Source organism: Coturnix japonica, chromosome 3 (assembly GCF_054131305.1).
Source record: "Coturnix japonica strain WE chromosome 3, WE-NBRP24, whole genome shotgun sequence".
Taxonomy (NCBI): domain Eukaryota; kingdom Metazoa; phylum Chordata; class Aves; order Galliformes; family Phasianidae; genus Coturnix; species Coturnix japonica.
Genome location: NC_140665.1, coordinates 49,844,677 through 49,863,766, shown reverse-complemented (window position 1 = coordinate 49,863,766; position 19,090 = coordinate 49,844,677). Strand labels below are relative to the sequence as shown.

Here is a 19,090-nt window from a genome sequence, read left to right as displayed (position 1 = left end):
AAGTTTGGTGCAACTTTATGAAGGGACTTGAGATTTTTTCCTTTGCACTACATTCTGCAAACGTACATTGCAAATATATATTGCAAATATACTGCAAGATGTCATACTGAAGTCCCAGCATAGAGAGCTCTATCATTCTGTTTATGAATATTATTTTTCATACAAAGCTACAGTGTTCATGTGGATACTTCTAAACAACCGTGATTTCCCTACCTAGGGTTTTACAGTCAGCAAACTAGGTTTATGAACCATAAAATCCTACACTGAAGGTGCTTAAGAGAGTTAATCAAATGATATGGAGGATGGCAAAAACATATAAAGGCTGTAGGAAAAGGTGGCGTATAAAACACCTTGAGGGGAACCATGACAACAGCCATCATCAGGATCAGCAAACTGCAGTACCCAAAGCTATTTCGCATTAGAGTTTGCAGTACCTTTCTGTTAGGTAATGATCCAGCCAAGTTACATTTAAATCCCACATCAGTTTTAGACTGAGTTTTACTATGAACAATTCAATAGTATGTCTTGCTTCTTTAATACTCTTCCAACGTACAGAGCACAAAGACAGTTGAGTACATTTTACTGATAAACATTTCAGACATCTGCTTTATCAAAGAGTTGGGACTGAGGGCGACACAGAAACTCAGTGTGGTATCAGCAATCCACTACTTCCTATGTTCACTGTTGTTTTAGTCTTTTAGAATAAATTAGCTCTTCCAGTCATACATTTACTTGCTTTGGAATAAACAGTTTTAGTAGTAGAACAGTTTTTGTGCAGATTCTTTTCTTCCTTTTACTTTCAGTAATCAGCAATGAATTCTGCAAAATACCATTACAAAGCTGATTGCCACTTTACATAAAATTAATGAATTTGGTCTGATAAATTTGTCATCAGACAAATTACTGGGACCTGACTCACTGGCTTCTCTGCATATATGCCCTTGGAGTAGATGCCTGCAATAACAAGTTACTAGCAATATTTTTGCAACAGCAGTTTTTACCTGGTTTTGTTAGTAAACCAAATACTTTGCAATGCTCTTGCATACCTGGTACTCAGCTGATAGCACTGTTAGACTAGCAATCAATTACACACAAGAGTAAAGTCCACATGAGCAGATACAGGTGTCTTTCTGAAATATCTCCTCACTTCCTCCTGCAGCTGAGTTAAATACGAACTTAAGCGCGATAAATAAAGAGAATAAACAAATGACAGGAAAGGAGTGGCTCTACTTCTAGGCAGGCTTACGCACAGAAGTTTTTAATTAACATAAATAAGTTGGAATATTATTTTTAGCATGGTTTCTCAAGGCAACAAGCATGATTGTTGTGTTAATGAGTGGTTTCCATCTCTGTCACTTCTATCCTTGTTCTGAAGCTGTTTGCTTCTCATCAGAATAAAAGGGAGGGAAATCTCCATGACACTAAAAAACTGCAATTTTAGTGAAAATTAGCAGCTGGATAGAACAGAGGGGCTTGGGTTAATTATTTTCTCTGTGAAAAGTACAGTGGTATGAACTGAGCAGTAACCCACTCTGTATTACCTGTCCATTCGTCCAGTGAGCATTCATGGGGAACTGTACTATGATGTTCCCCATGGGTTGGTACAGGAGCCTGTCCTGTTTGATATCTGTATTGATGATCTGGATGAGGGGATTAAATGCATCCTCAGTAAATTTGCAGACAATACCAAACTGGGAGGAAGCGTCAATCTGCCTAAGGGCAGGAAGGCCCTACAGAGGTATCTGGAAAGACTGGATCAATGGAAATATTTCTTCTCCACAGGAGTGGCAATGCATTGGAACAGGCTGCCCAGGGAAGTGGTGGAATCACTGTGCGTGGAGGTATTTAAGGAGAGGGTACATGCAATACTTAAGTAAATGATTTAGTGGGCAGTATTGGTGTTAGGTGGATAGTTGGACTAGATGATATTAGAGATCTTTTCCGATCCTACGATCTTATCATTTAAAGGCAGAATAACTATCCCTAACATCAGTCACAATACATGTTAATTTTCCCCCAGGTGACTGAGCAGAGAAGGAAGGAGAAGAGATGAATGTATAAAAGGAAGCTGAAGAGAAGGGATGTAAAAAGACCTAGAGGAAACGAAGGCATGGAGATAAGAAACAACTTGTGGCTGCTGGGAACAAAGTGGGGAGATGGCAGCAAGCCTGTACAGGCATATATCTCTGTCCCAACCCATTCTACTGCTCAAACAACTTGATTTCACAGCTTGACACTGTGTTACACTAGTTCCACAGGTAACAAAGACATACTGTATTCTGGAGCTGAGTAACAGAATGAACTTTTTAACCTGGTCTGGGAGTAAGAAACACTGGTAAAATATATTTTCTCCAGAAGTGATCCACTGTGAATATGGGTGCACTATTTTGCTTGAAGGACTATGTTTAAGACAATAAAACTGTATGTGCATATAAGTCCTTTAGACAAGTAAATCAGCATTAGGCATCTCTGTGCTTATTTAGGGTGGCTTTAGAAAACATCATTTTATACGTTACAAAACTAAAGAATTCTATCTAAATTAGAGTGCTAAAACTAGTAAGCACGGGTTAATGCTAAACCTAAGTAAACACAAAAGCTCAGCAGCCAGTTTACTATGTCATCCTTTTGTACCCACCTCAGATCAGGGTACTGAAAAAGAAACAATAATAGATGGTATCATCATTGATCATAGTCAAGTAAACATTACATTTGCTGCCATTTTTCAATTTCAAAGTTACTATAAATTAAGTTTCACTAACAGTAATAGTAATAGTCAGAAATCAGAATGGAGTCATCTCTATTCTACAGAAAATGAGATAAACGGTAGAGTGACTTTCAGCTGTATTCTGAAAGAACAATTAAACAATTGTGCTCTTGAGCAGCATGCAGTCCGTGTGTTGCCTGTTGATAGTCAGATAACATGACCAAAGTTACAATGAAAGTCTGTAAAGAAAGTGGGAACAGAAATAAGACATCCTGATTCATCCCTGTTTGTCTGATGCCATAAGAAGTAAAATATAGCATCAGACCAACTGATTGTACATTAGAACATTATAGCGTTAACAAGAGAGTATAATCTTGATACTGGGCTTGGACTGTGTTAGACCAGTTCTTGGCTCTGCTACAACATCAAGTTATCTATTTTTTTTCCTCACTCCTCTGAGAAAGAACAGAATTTCCCTTTTCTGTCTTGTCCAATGGTGGCCCAATTGTTTTAGGAAAAAGAACGTTTCTCATATCCGCACAAGACCTAGCACAGTGGGCCTTAGAATTAGATGTACTCTTGGACTCTTGGATGTTTACTGTAATACAAATAATACCTATGCAGTATTCTTATTGTATTGTATTTTAGAATGCAGTAGGACATTTTTACAATCCTTCTCATCTAAACTCAAAGGCCAATGCATGAAAAATATGCCAGCAAAGCATTAAACAATATTTCCTACCTGCACCGGTGTCTCCAGAGTGTAGATATGTTCCCCACGCACGTTGTAGAACTTAACGAGTGCACTTTTCAACAGAGAACCATTGCCAAGTTCAACGAGCTGACACTGCTTCTCCATCCCCGCTACTGCAAGTAGGTCTCCTTGTGTACACCACTGTACCACCACATCTGAAATTGCAATAACCACTTATTAGAAACAACAGGAATCATTTTCCAGAAGCACTCAAGTGATCTGAAAATCCAAAGTATGCTCTTGGAGGCTACACATGTATTTAAAACCCTAAATCTTTCCATCAAAATAGCAGCTAGTATGTTGTATGTGCACTTTTGAGAATGCTGCTTCGTTTTCATTTTGTGAACGGCAAAAAAAAGGTGTAACAACTCACTAATTAATCTACTCCTGTGGTAAGCGTAGAATGCAAGTTAGTGGATGTTCCCAGGCATGTACTGGAATAGGCTCCCCAGGGAGGTAGTTGAATCGCCGTCCCTGGATGTGTTTAAGAGCCGTTTGGATGTGGTGCTCAGGGATATGATTTAGCAGAGGGTTGTTAGAGTTAGGGTACTATGGATAGGCTGCGGTTGGACTTGATGGTCTTCAAGGTCTTTTCCAACCTGGGTAATTCTATGATTCTATGTAACTGTAAGAATTTAGTAGTAATATTAAAACTAGTGAGGAAAATACAGTGTGTATGGCTTTGTGGTAAAAAAAAAGTGGAATCAATTCAATGCCCACACAAGTAACCTCACTGTGTAGCAAAGACTGTTTGTCTGGAGAGGCCTACAGTGCAAAAGAGTGGCATGTTTAGCAGTGCCTCAGATTCTCACTGGCTGTGAATGTAACTTTTAGTATAACTGAGAATCTGAAACATCAAGCAAGACTTTTGGATTTGTCTCCATAAATACATATGGCCTCCATGTCACACATTTTCTTTTGACACGACTTCTGAAAATTGAATCCTCAGTCTAGCAGGAATTTGCCAGAAGCACACAGGGATTGCTTAGTCGCTCATACACGTGGATATGAATATACATATCAGTTACTTCTACAGGCACCTCACAATGAGGAACACCCACAGTTTAATTTGGGGATGCTAATTTCAAATAGATATATCTTCCAGCTCTTTGTCACACCAAAACAGTATTTTGTGCTTCTGCTTGTGTTTCAGAGGCAAATTTGCATATGCAAGGAATATTGAACTAGTCTTTAAACATTTTACTCTTAAACCGGAGGTGAAAGGCAGCTATTTTGTGCTGAGACAAAGTGAGGGTAAAGATAAAACTTTTGTGCTCTGGGATGCTCAATCTGCCAAGAACCTTTTGAAGACATTTGTGGGCGAGAAGCTGTCTTCAAATGAAGAAGCAGGAGAGAAATGAGAGTTGGCAAGAAGGATCTCAGAATTGTTTCAAGTTGTCAACTTGTCATTTTCGGGGACTTTTATGTGCAATTTAAAACGGTTTTGTATTATTTCAAATTTCTGGTATTCCTCATGGGAATTATGCTCCTCATATATCAGAAGCAAGGCACATATTTCTTGAGATAATTTTTTCACAGCTAGGCACTGTATGCCTCTATTTTTTCTGTTGGTCCTCAGCCCTCTAAGTAATCTACAATGGGATTTAATTAATCTTTTTCACAGAGTTTGATGATGGGCATTTTAGAAATCAATGAGGCAGGCAGATCAACTCCATTTGCATTAACTGGATTAACTACACAACTACCAAAGTGAAACAACAATCTCCTTCAGATAAATATCTCCAAGCAAAACTTGAGTTGATCCCTACACTAGAGGAAGAAGAGAACTGTGTCCAGCAGTTTTCTCTCTCAGTCAGAGTTCCTAGAGCAGAGCTTCTGCAAAGGCAGCAAAGAGCTGGATGTCATTCACAGAATCCCCCAGGGACAGTATGGCTCCACAGCATGATGCACCACCAACGGGGTCTTCAAAAACTATTGAAACTTGACATAAAACAGCACAGTGGAGAAATGTGTCTCAGTGAAAGCTCAGAGATTAGAAATCAGATGGAGGAGTCACATCACATAATGGTCTGCAAATGAAACAGTGGATGACAGTCATCCCTCACGGCAGGCACGTTTACAAGCCCTTAACAGAGAGCACTCTAAATGTGCAATAGGTCTGCAGGTAGCAGTTGCAGCTAACTAGTATATCTAGCAGATGTAGTCCAGAAGTATCAGCACACTGAGAACCACTGAGTTAAAAAGCACTTAAGAAAGAAAAGATACAGCTGAATGGTTCAAGAGCTTCGCTAGACCTAAAAAAAACTTCCCAGGGTGTTTAAGCTGCATGAACAGAACTTGTATTTGGGTAACCAAACTCTCATCTAACAGCAAAAGCTCTTCTACAACAACATAATGTGAATTTTTCCAGTAAAAGGACAACTATGCAAGCCAGTAGAACAGCAAAAACATATTGGTATTACATGAAGGAGTTTTATAGTTGTCTGCTTTAAAAATTGATTTAGTAGCCCACAGCAGCCTATAAAGACAATGCATCTGCTACAGAGACCACAATGCAATACTTACAGATTTCAGACAGTCACACACAATACTGGAAAACATTAATTATTAGCTGTGTTCCAAGTAGCTTCTGTGTATGGAGACCCTGTGCTAGGTGGAGTTGCATATTCTTGCACATGATAACAACCAGCAAAATGACAGTTGCTTGACAACACTTTTAATAAGAAGGTACAGGAGATGTGTATATCCACATAACAACTAAATGTAAAATACTTTCCATCATGAAACTGTTAGCTTCAAAACAAGACAGAGATACTCCAAACACCTTTCTTTCATTCTCACATATGTTGCCAGTCCACCAAGATGTTGCACATTCTTCTACTGGTATCAATGATAAAGTCCAGCTTACAGTCCATAAATACATTTTACTGTAGCTTGCACACTAATATTTTGCTAAAAGAAGATGATGTAATTAAGAGATCTTTTTCCATTAGAGAAAAACAATGGGGAAAGAGAAACAGGACAGACATCTTCATCAAGATGGAGCCCCACAGCACTAAACAGAGAAGAAGATGGGTTACTTTGTCTTCTGGTTCCAGCAAGAAGCACAGACTAGATGACAACTGAAAACTACTTATCTGATCTAGCATAACTTCATAGTGATGCTGGGCACACAGTCTGGTGGACGTTACAAGAGCTTCTCTATATTGGTTCTAGTTTCCCAGACGTAAAGCAGCCCTTTCTGGCAAAGTAAGTTTTCTGGATCATAGGATTGCCTCATGAAGCGACTATTTGCCAGCCACATACTTCTTGGGTTGGGATAGATTGAAGCTGGAGTGGAATAGAACTCTCCAATGTGATGTTATGTTCCCCTGCATAGCTGATCACCCCAGAACTACTGTGATGGTGTTAGGATAACATTTCACCAGCAATATTACACTGTTACAGAACAGCTATGGGTTTTCTCTCTCTCTCTCTTTTTTTTTTTTTCCCCCCCATCTAATATAAAATTGATTGACCTGTAGAGATAAAATATAATCAAAGGAGCCTATTTTTAAACACGTACTTACGTGTCTTAGTGAATTAAAACTTGCCTGCAAGCAAAACACCATAAATGGCCAGCACTAAATGTGCTGGAAAAGTCTTTTGGGTAAGTAAGATCAGTAAAGATTTCAATGTAAATAAAGATTTCAATGTAAATAAAGATTTTACATGGAATACTGATCATACAAACATTAAAGCATATTGTTTAGCAAGATGTATAGTAATAATCAGTGGAATTTTCCTTCTCAAAACAACTTACTTCTTGGTAAACAAAAATTCTACCAAGCTCCCTGTAAGACATGGGAGAGAGTGTTCTGATTCTTATCTGGTTACTAAAAGCATGGGAAGAAACATTGTGAATTAAAGATGAACAAAGTGTTAATGTGAGAGGGCCATTCACACAAACAAACTTATTAGCACTTGCAGCTGAAAAATGGCAAACAGATCAGTTTGCTCTGCAAAGCTGCCATAAAAACATGATCTAAAAAAACTTGAACATTAAAAAATATATACATATTAACCATGCGTTACTTTTCCACCAGCAGGTGTCAGTGCTGATAACGGCAATACAAGCGGCTGAGCTCTGGCTGGAAAAGCTGGGTTAGCAGACACACAAAAAGGTAACTTACTGATACATGATTAAAAGTACAAGTAAAACAGTGCATAGAAATGGAGTGAAATATTTCCCTTTGTACCTTTCAACCCTGAGCGGATAATAGTAGGAGACAAGTCATCATAATTGTTCATTAAACTGATGTCTCCTGACGTGAAGCTGACAGTCAAAAGCGGCTTGGTGTTCTGCACCGGGACTGGATATGTAGCTGGTCCATCTGCAAGCACAAGGTTCTTGAGTGAGTGAAAAGTAAGCAACCAGAAAATAATTATATCCAGGCTGAGAGGCACTGTACTTAAGCTTATTCTCATGAGGAGGGGCTCAAAATCTTGAACTACCTGCTTATTTCTGCAATATCTGTAATCAAAAGCAAAGCAGATATAGCTAGTTAATTTGCTTCCGTGAAGCCCCAACATTTTTTTCTCTTCATATTTTCACTGCAGCATGCCCCAGATGATTTATGGATCTTCTGTTAAGTTAGCCAAGGATGGCTTTCTACCCTTCTCTACTGTCAGTTCCCCAGAGCTGAAAGTCAGAGCTTTGGAAAGCTTCCTTGGGTCCCAAGTTGAAAACTAGAATAATAAACAACATCATCATGCAAAATGCTACTTGTTAGATAAATTTCCTCCTTCAACAAGTAATGGGGACTCCTCCTGAAGTCACTAGAGACTTCGTAAGAGCTTCTAGGAGAACATACTGACCTTTCATAAATTGCTGTGTTTTAAATGTTAAGAGCTAGGCAGCAGCATGAAAAATTGTGTGCTATCCTGCACAACAGGATTCAGTGAGCTCAAAGGTGAAGATGAGATCAAATGGATACTTCACTTGCAAAACTACCTCAATAAAGCCTCTGTTTCCCTGGGCTTATTTTTCAGCATTCATTGAAATTCACTTATTCAAATACTTAATGACCAACGTTGCCATCTGTAGTATTCACTGTTTAACTCCATTTTGTTTACAAGTCTCAATAGGAGGCAGTTCTGGATCCTGTTGAAGCATTGCTCTCAATGAATGACCAGCACATTTTCAGTCATCAAAAATGGCAAAGGTATTTCAGAATAGTATTGCTTGCTGATCTGGCAAAAAAGTCAATCAAAAAGCACTTGATAATGATGTCTGGTAATTATCAGCTCTGTGTATGTATGTAATTTGGTAAAAGAAACTCATCAGACTTGCTGTCCTTCCTACACTTCTGTGTGAGTCAAAGGCTTGTCACCTTTGAGAGGTTTGTGCTGCATCTGCTCTGAAGAAAACAAATCATGTTTGGGTAATCATTAAAAGCAGACTTGTAGGCTTGTAACGAGTCCACCCACCCTGATTGACTCAGAAAAAGCTATCACATTTGGATCATTTAAGCTCTCATCTGTGTACTCTGCAATTTCGCCATCCTCCAACCAGATTTCAAAGGAAATACAAGAATTTAATGTTATTCCTTGTCTTGCATTACAAGCTTGCTAGGAAACTTGAAGGTTTGTGGGTTTGTTTTTTTTTCTACTAAGGTAATAAAGTCTCACACAGTACCAAGAATCTGCCAAAACAAACTAAAGTCAAAAGATGCTAACATCTTTTTCAGATGATTAGATTGCCTACCAGTATTTGCTAAATATATAGGTTTATTCTACTGACATACATATAAGTTATTCCAAAAAAGATATTTTTGGACTGAGTCCAAATGAGAGCTAAAACTCTAAGAGTTTTCAATTCAGTGGTTCAGATCTGAGATGCAGATTCAGAAACATTTCTAGCTACCATGTATTTAAATCTTTATTGTGCAATCGCTGCTGCCCTAATCCTTTAGTAGCTTATTTATCAACAGCATTTACAAAAATCAGTATCAGTACTATTTGGATGGGGTATGACCATATCCTACCTCAGACTGTACACACATGGTAGACTGGAAGGTCTTTGCTATTTGTGATTTCCAAAGAGTTTAAAACCAAAACACTTCACCCAGGGAGTTTTATACTCAAGGGTCATTATGGATTTCTTCCAGACTCTCAAACTGGTAATGTGCTCAGAAGTACGGGAATCAGTAATTCCATGCTGCCCCAGTCACTCTCCATCTACCCCATGTAGTTGCAGAAAATATTTTTATAACCATCACTACGTGAAATTTATTGAGCTCTTTGTGTCAGGACTATTAAGGATGGGACTATAATGATGAGTATGAGATAATGATGAGTATGACTATAACAATGAGTATGAGAATCTCTCTGCTTCACAGGATTTCTTTAAAATTAAAGATGCATTACCTTCTGCCATGTCTAACACTGTTACCTTATCACACAAATATATATAATATAAAATACAATGCATTAACTTTTGCGACTGCACACCTACCTACTATGGACCATTGCAATATCTCACATGTACTTATCAGTGACATCTGATGAGCCCCTATCTATATTTTTCCCCTTGGCCTCACTAAAAAACTTTTCAGTTTTGTGTGTTGTTACCTCATTGTGCAAATGGAGGCAGCGCAGCATGGGCAAGGTGTCTTGCGGCATGCCATACTGGCAGAGCTGGGATGCACCCACTTCCTCATAACAGTATCCTGTTCCAACCCCGACTCTACCTCAAGAGCAATACACCATCTTTCATCTTCTACCTGCTTGAAACCATAGCCATCCTGCTATTTCAGTACAACATGACTACTCCCTGGTGTTTACAAGTGCCAGCAAAGCTGAAAGAGAAGAACATGCAAGGAACCTACCCTGTGGTGGGGAATAGTCGTCAGAATCTGTGTCGCTCTCACTGCTGTCCTCCACCAGGAAGCTGGGGTAGTTCCAGGACATGCTGAGGATGCCATCTGACTCATGAAGGAGCACATGGGCCAGCATTCGCCCATGGCAGTCCATGACGATAACCTGACCATCAGCAGTGCCAAACAGTACCTGAAAATAACAAAACAAACCTCCATCCTATCAGAAGTCAGTGACCGGACCATTCTTTGAATGCAGATAACTCTGAATTTCAGATAACTTGCTATGCTGGAAATTAATTATAAGTAAAGCAGTCAGGGGTTTTAACTGGTGCCACAACAGGACACTGCAGCCCATCAACAATGTATACAACAAATGAAGTCAAAGCAGCAAAATCAAATTTGTCTGGATTATGAAATCAAGAAATCATTGGACTTTGTGTTCCTTATGTGTAGGCGTTAAAGCAGTTTCCACTAATTCAAAGACAGCTGACATGGCAGAGGGATTGGAAGTGGATCTTTAAGGTCCCTTCCAAACCAAGCCATTCTACACGATTCTATGACATGGCAGAAAATCTTATGTCCAGTTAATACCTGTGGGAAGAGTAGTAAACAGTGGGGAAGTCTATATGAGACCTTGCAGGAGCTCCTGACAGGAGGTAGCACAGAGAAGGAATGTACAAGACAACTACCATAGTTGTTTAATTGCATGTCTCAAAAAAACCAAAACCATGCACGCTTACTTGAGGGCTGATAGAGGATCAAAAAGTGATATGGTCAGTTCCTGAAATCTGTGAGCAAGTTTCACAGTGGGATTTGTTTTGTTTACTTTGGTATGAGCCACTGCTATCTGAACTTGGTCTTTATTACCACTAAAGTGAGCTGGCAGAAGGGCTACCACAGGTTCTCCAGTATTCTTGGCTCATATAGAAATTCCTAAAATTAGTGGCAGAAACCACGCCATCGATTATAGCAATATCAAAACACACAGCTGACAAATATGAGATCTTAGCAGAGATTTCAAACAACCCATGAGAAATAGAAAGCCGAATAGAAGAGGACAGGTTATTCAATTGATAAGAAGAAAGAAGTTGGGAGAATGTCTTCCAAAACCAGAGGCAAAAAACAATCACTCAACTGGAAGTAGATTATTACAGCCCAAGAGGAAGACAATACCTTACATGCTCAGAAAGGGTAAAGAACTTCCACCCACCATTTCAAACACAAAATGGATACAGCAAGCTTTTTTTCGTGCCCTTAAACTGTAGCCGAAGTGTCTGATTGAAGCCAGACTGACTGGAACATACAATTTCTTTCTAATGAGTATTTTTTGTCTTGGGGTTTTGAATAAGTTAAGATCCTGCATATTTGATGAATTTTAGAAAAACATCAGGAAATAAGGTTTAATAAATCCACCAAATGATAAATGCAATAGCCAAGGCTTCTGCTGCTATCACATATTTCCATGCCAGGCAAATATATTTTAAAGCAAGTTAAAAGGCATTCATCAATTTGAAAACTAGTCAGAATTTAAAAGGAAGCTAAAAGGAAGGTTAAATCTTATACTTGCCCTTCAGTCTGCCACATTTTTGGTTTTATAATCACACTTTCACATAATGTAATTTCTGAGTTGTCATGTTAAATAACCATACAAACTGAAGGGCCAATCGCCTGTATTTTGGAAAGAAAATGTCCAAACCACGGGTTTCCTCGAGTAGGCATGTAAATTTAAGATTCTACCAATTATATCCCCAGATCAAAACCTCATCTAGCCTCGTATCTTATCTCTAACAGTGAACAAGTGTTTTGGGAAGAGTAAAAGTACAGAATGTACTGAACAAGCACTTCACCTGCATACTTACACTGCTTCAGACAAAAAATACTGCCTCTTCTTAAAGTCTGCTGGTTATTTCACTGTCTAATCTTCACTTCTTAACACTGTAAGAAATATGGGATAACTGTTCCCACTTATCAACATTCTCAACATTGGTCACAATTTTATAGCTATCTATTATAGAATCCCTTAGACATCTGAGGAATCATAGCCTACTTAGGATCTCCTGTACAGTTGTTATTCAGAGCCTCAAATTACACTTGCCAACCCCTGCTGTAGTTACTCCACCTTCCTTCCAAGATGTGGTGACAGACTTGCAGCATTCAAACTGTGCATTTGTATCAGACTTAAACAGAAGTACTTCCATGGGAAGCAAACGCCATTGGTTGCACCTCTTAAAGTTACACTCTTTTGAGTAGTACTGCCCTTGATTCATTTAAAATGACAAACATCTCTGCTAATTTCTAACTCAGACCAGAACAGCTGCATGCAGGCGTCTTAATTCTTGCAATGGGACCAAAGATAGCTCTTTAGCAACTGGGGTGCTCCTCATCTCTTTAGCCAGGCTACAGGTTTCAAGAAGCAGCGTAAGTTTTCCGATTATTGTAGCAATTCAACCTTTAAGATGAAAGCATTTATCAGGCTGATAGTTCTGCTGGCTGAACTCCTGCTGAAGCTGTATAAATGTCTACTGGTGTTACCATCCATAACATTAGCCAAGCTATAAATGCCATATTCAAGCTAAGTATGTCAGATGAATAAAATTCTCTTGACCTTCAGAAAAAAGGTCAAGCCACAGAGTATACCTGAAGGATCCAATGGGAAAATCAAATGGCTGTATTTTAGCTGCACACACTCATATTTTTAAGATAATTGCAGACCTACAAGGTCTGAGGAAATGCTGGAAAAAAAGTAATGTGCAAGTCATAGTGACTTGTTCAGGTACAAAAGCTAAACAGTAATTTAAAAAAATCCCAAGTACTTATTTTGTAGTTCTTCAGCCCTTTATCCTATTCTTCTTCTTCTTGTCTCCTCTCCTTTTGTACTGCTCATTATTTTGGCTATTATTACATGCAATACCACTTGTAGAATTGCATTCAATGAATAATATGAAATCAAATAGCAAAACACCTTAAATCATCCATAAATTTAAAGTGTGACTGAGCCACAAAATGAAAATACAGTATTTCCTTACAAAACACGTCAAATGTAATGAATCCTGTACTGCAGCGAAGCTGTTGCTGATTAAAGGTCATGGAAATGCAGAAACCAAAAGAGCTACCATTTCTAGAGTAGTCTTCAATGGTGCCCTGATGCTTTATTCTTTGAAAGGAAAACTGCTAGGCATCAAGCAGTTTGGGACTGCTTGACAATTGTCCCAATTGACTGGGACAATTCACACAAAGTTTCCTAAACATATTCAGAGCTGAAAGCTGGGTTTAGTCCTGAAACAGAGGCATCTGGGTTCCTCATGAAACTCATCCCTGTGTTAATACCTACTTAGCGTAACAAATCTAAAATACACCCTTCTGTGAAATCTGCAGACTTCTTAGTCTCTGTGGTAATTTGTCATGTGCCTTACAAGCTAGCTTTGGTAAATAAAATGAGGTATCATCAGTACTGAAACAATTAACCTTGAAATTATAATTTAAGATTACAATCCACTTAAATCCCCGTGATTTCAAAAAGTCTTCAATTTGCATCCTGAAATGTACCAATTCCTATAAGACTCATGGTAATCAAAAGACGGGTTATTCTGCTCTTAAGTAATCTTTTCATGAAGAGATGAATATTAGAACAGATAAGAAGCTAAATAATTCAGACCATGAGGAACAACTTGAGCCTGTTCAGTGACTTAGTTGTTTGCGTATCTGTTGTGCTGAACTGCTACTATTCCCATAAGATCTGCTGAGATGCTGTAATGCATCTCGACCAGATACAGTGTTAGTATAAATGTTTTTGCAGTCCTGAAACCTACAAAGCTATATATTTAAGAGCTATCAAAAATCGAGCGCCTTGAATGTTCAGCTCAGGAGTCTCACCACTTCGTAAGACAACTAGAATTTACTAGACCTGATGCTTTTTTGGAAAAAAAAAATATATAAATATTTTTAATTTTTAAATATATATATATATATAGCTTTTCAATTTGGTTTAATGTACAGAAACTAAACTCATCAACAGTAAGTATGCACTTACCCCAGAAGCAATGGGGTAGATCCCACCATCTCACCACATCTGATTACAGACAATAGCTGAGAAAAGTCTATAAATCTTAATAATTTCTTTAAGTCAGTTAAGCTTTGTTGACTTATATCTGCAGAAAATCTAGCCACTGCTCATTCCTACATCTCAGCCTGTTCTCGCTGTCTAAGAAGCTTTCCGGAACTACAGTCATTTTTACTTTTACAGTAATGGGATAACCCAATCCCAATAATAATACGTTTGATGACTTTGTATATATATGAAGAAGAAGACAGAAGTATTTTCAACCTAAGATTTGGGTTGTACAAACTGAATAGTCAATACTGCTGCAAAAGGATATTGATAAAATAAGATGCTGCCTCTGTAACATTTGGTACTAAAAATGAAGGTTTCTAATATCGCTAGTCAGACAGAACTCCCCAGAAATCTGATCAATACATTTTTGAAACATCTTCATTCTGTATCAGGGCAACGACTGAACCTTTGGTTAAAGTTCATGCTGAAGTCAGGATAGCACATTTAGATACAGACAGTCCAGTATCATGATGGTACACTGACAGCCTGGACAGAATGCTTGGTGCTTTTCAGACTAACCAATTCCAGGACTCCATTGTAACTTATTCAGACTATTAGGAGTCTCTTAACAGTGAAGTAGTAGTCCAAGATAGAAATCTCTTCAGCATCTTGTGACTGAGAAAATCATGGATGAACTCGCAGGTTATGGTTATTATCAGTATTGCACCTGAAATAGTGTCACATAATTTGCTTCATGAACTCCACTTTAAGGCCTCCAATTTCAATCAGTTTTTGCCTGGTTTGACCTACAGTTCTTGTTTCAAACATTCACCAGGGTTGAATTTCCAAAGTTTGAAGGGTTCCTTGTTTACCCATACCTTCTACAAACCTTGCTCTTTTAGCATTTTGTTTTACTTTCTGCCTTTCTGGTTTATCATCTGTTTGGCCCCACCTTGTTGCCACTGTAACATGGAAGACCAACACTGCCACTAACAGTTTATCTGGTGTACCTCTGAATTTGCAGCCGCCTTGTCTGATGTTTGTCTTCCTGACACTTCTCTTTTCAAAGTTTAGACCTGTCTTTACGTGTTTTCCTTAACATCCTCCCACTAAGAAGCCAGCACTGAACTTCACACACACACACACAGAATCACAGAATTACCCGGGTTGGAAGGGACCTCAAGGATCATGTAGTTCCAACCCCCCTGCCTAGCAGGGCCACCTCTGCAAAACACTAATAAAATCAACTGAGTGCGTCTGCAGTGTCAGAACACACTGACCACTTCAAGAAAGCTGAATCAGTTCTGCTTGCTCTAATTTAGCCATCTGGCCAAACATTAGTATTCATGCTAGGAACAAGCACTTCAGTCATCAACACAGGGCCATCATACAGCACTAGGTTAGATATTAGGAGGAAGTTTTTCACACAGAGGGTGGTGACGCACTGGAACAGGTTGCCCAAGGCAGCTGTGGGTGCCCCATCCCTGGAGACATTCAAGGCCAGGCTGGATGTGGCTCTGGGCAGCCTGGTCTGGTGGTTGGCAACTCTGCACACAGCAGAGGGGTTGAAACTACATGATCATTGTGGTCCTTTTCAACCCAGGCCATTCTATGATTCTGTGTTTCATACTAAAAGATAAATCTATTTTGCTGATCAAGATTAACTGAATTATATACTAATTAATATTATGCAAAATGATGGATCAAACTTCTATTTGCGCAGATATGCTGAATAGCACGGGAAGTACATGGAAAATGATTGATTGCCTTGAGGTATTTTCATTCAATAATATTAGCCTGACAAAAAAGTCTGCCCATCTTGGAAGGGTTTAGTTAAGACATTTTGCAGCCTTTCTGTTCTTCTTGTTTATTGCTTCTCCATCAGAAAACATGAGACAATGCATCAACAACCCCTTAAGATACATTAAAAAAAAAAATGAAAAGCTTTTTTTTTTCCCCCCCCCTTAGTATGACATTTCTGGCTTTACTTCTTTTTACCTCAAAACGAGAAGAGAAAGAGAGAATCAGACAGAGGGAGACAGCTGCTCTCTTCTGCTGAATACTATTCTATTTTCATTAAAAATTCAACCACTGTAAAATGATTTCCTGAACTGATGCTAAAAGAGACATCACCACAATTCACACAAAAACTCGCGGGGGAAAAAGCGCTACGTTTCCTGCATTTATGTCTAAAAATACTGAAAAGAGGTTGGTTTTTTTCTGTTTCCTTCAGAAATGAGGAGTTACTGCCCTGTGCATGGACAATACTCCATCAGATCATCCAGCTAACTGCATATATACACAGCACTGCAATTCCCATTTGAGACTGTTAAAACTTGCAGAAGCAGTGCTGGTTTAGTCACCTACTTTCAGGCTTGTTCCTCCTCTCTCCTACAAATTCCACTGAGTTTAGATAACTATTAGAGAGACCCAGATGAGAAGACAAAGTAAATACACCAGTGACAAATCTTTTTAATACAGATTGAAACTCTAAAACCTGGGGATTCAAACCGCACTGGCTTTATTTCACTCTAAAACAGCACAACATTGCTGAAGGAGTGTAAATGAGATACAACTTTGCCCTTCGTTTCAGGAGTCAGAAATACAAGTAGATTCATAAGCGGGATGTCAGACTATACTGCTGCTCTGGACATGGAAGGATGGAAGCAACTGTGCAGGTGAAGATAATGTTATTTGAAAGCATTCTGACAAATTACAGAAAAAATGATTAACACATTCCTCCCTAATTACATCCACACCAATTCTGACTTGTCTATTTCCTGACATGTTTCTATGTCCCTTCTTGACCTGAGATACATTTTAGAAAGCATCCTATAACAATCAGATTTCTTCAGTGAAACATGCAGTCCTTCTGTATAATGGTTACTACATTAATAATATGTCTCATTTTAATGCTTTCAAAGTACTATGGGAAATGAACCAAAACCAGCAGCTGGAACATCTCCACAACATCTTCTGTAGCTTTTAAAATGGACAGGACTCCAAACCTGGATCACTGAGCTCCCACACAAGAAGTATTTTGGAATGCTCTTCAAACAGTGTGATTTTCTGCATTCTCACTAAACTCTGCCATGAAAATGTACACATGCCGATGAAAAACATATTCTTCACACATATCAAATTATACATAGCAACAAAAAAAAATATTTGGTGCCTCTGGGTGGGAAAACGCTATTAGTTCTAACCAACAACCACTCAATCTAGAAAAGAAATCAACTGATACTCAGAGCACTCACATACACTTGGCAGCCTCCTGTACTGTTCCCAAGCCAGGGTTTAGCTATTTCCTGAAAGATATGCTGTCTGCTGAAGCTAAAATTTCCTTCTGAGATTGAAGAGTCTGACAGCATTTGCTGTGGATTTTTTTTCCTCATTGAAGATGGTATTACTTAACAGTGAGGACTGCAATCTGGACCAGCAAAAAGTGAAATACAAAGTACTTTGGAAGCACTGTCCTTGCTGATTTGAATTTCACAATGAAGAATCATGAAGCCCTATGGCCAAACTATGTGCTAATAGAAGCAATTCCTCCAACTTCCGCATTCTCTTTCTAGGACCTGGGTGTTGGCAGAGAGAGGCAGGTAACTCAGCATGGTCAGGAAACATACAGAATAGGTGAGGTCAAGTGTAAGCGAATCAAAAAGGAGACAGGCTGAGTAATAAGCTGTTAAAAAAAACAAGGCATTGCAGAAGAACAACCACCCTCCCAAAAGAATCACAAAATCATAGAATTACCCAGGTTGGAAAAGACCTTGAAGATCATCAAGTCCAACAGTCATCAAGTCTGCAGCCTAACCAAGAGAAGTAGGGAAGGAACAACCCCCTTCCAGCAGACATAGATGTCCACAACCCCTCAGCGCTGGAACAACAAGAAACTGACTTCTGGACACAGAGCATAGAGCACAGTTTGAATCCATATAGGATGAAACGCTGTTGGGAAAGAATCTAGAAAAAAAGATACTGTTTCCATTTTTTCTTTGGCATACTATCTCACTCTGAAAAATCCATGTAAAGACCGTGTGTTGTTACCCTTTCAAGACACCACCATCCATCTTCAATTTCCTACACATGCTGGCCTTGCTTTCCTAGACAAAAACCTGCTGCAGAAATCCACAAGTCTCCTCCTCCGGACTGAGCCACTACAATGCACCCTTACTGTGCGAATGATTCAGACGGCTCACAGTCCTGAATGTATTTGGACAAAGTTCAAGACTCATGTTGGCTCCCTGTCTTGTTATTAACTTCAAAAAATTGACAGATCGAGTCCCATTGGTAATAAAGTTTAAATTAACCACTCTGGCAGAGACATTTCTTTTGAACCAGAAAGATCACAAAGCTCTGGATGAACCAAGTGCCCGGGGCCAGAATGTACTCAATCAAATGGCTCTGGAAGTGGAACAATGCAGACTGTTTCTGAAAAATACTGTAAAAATTTCACAGTTTAGAAAGTTTTTTCTCAGTAAGAATAAAAACGTTCTACTCTCCTGACCAACTCATCATCAGATCAAACAAGCTAAAAGAAAATAAAACTCTGTGTTTAAATTTGACATAGCCTCAGAAAGATGGGTGATTTTTGCAGAAGGTGACATTTTTGCCCGAACTGCCTAAAAACCAACATAATCATGTGCTGCTGCTTTGCATTAGGTGAACTGCAAATCCTCCTCTTACTATTTGCCCAAGAGCTGAAGCATAACAAAACAGATTCAAATAACTATTCCTTGTGCCAAAGAGATGAAGAT

The 19,090-nt window shown here is 38.8% G+C and overlaps 1 protein-coding gene across 1 annotated transcript in view; it reads right to left on the bottom strand.

Moving 5' to 3' along the window:
* Window positions 1-19,090, bottom strand: part of TULP4 (TUB like protein 4) — a 121,173-nt gene that overhangs the window by 19,081 nt on the left and 83,002 nt on the right. Inside the window, exons 5-7 of the mRNA XM_015858293.2 lie at window positions 10,289-10,469; window positions 7,658-7,792; window positions 3,447-3,613 (exon numbers count right to left, since the gene is read on the bottom strand). Coding sequence (XP_015713779.1) covers window positions 3,447-3,613; window positions 7,658-7,792; window positions 10,289-10,469 — 483 coding nt within the window. The remainder of the gene's footprint in view (window positions 1-3,446; window positions 3,614-7,657; window positions 7,793-10,288; window positions 10,470-19,090) is intronic.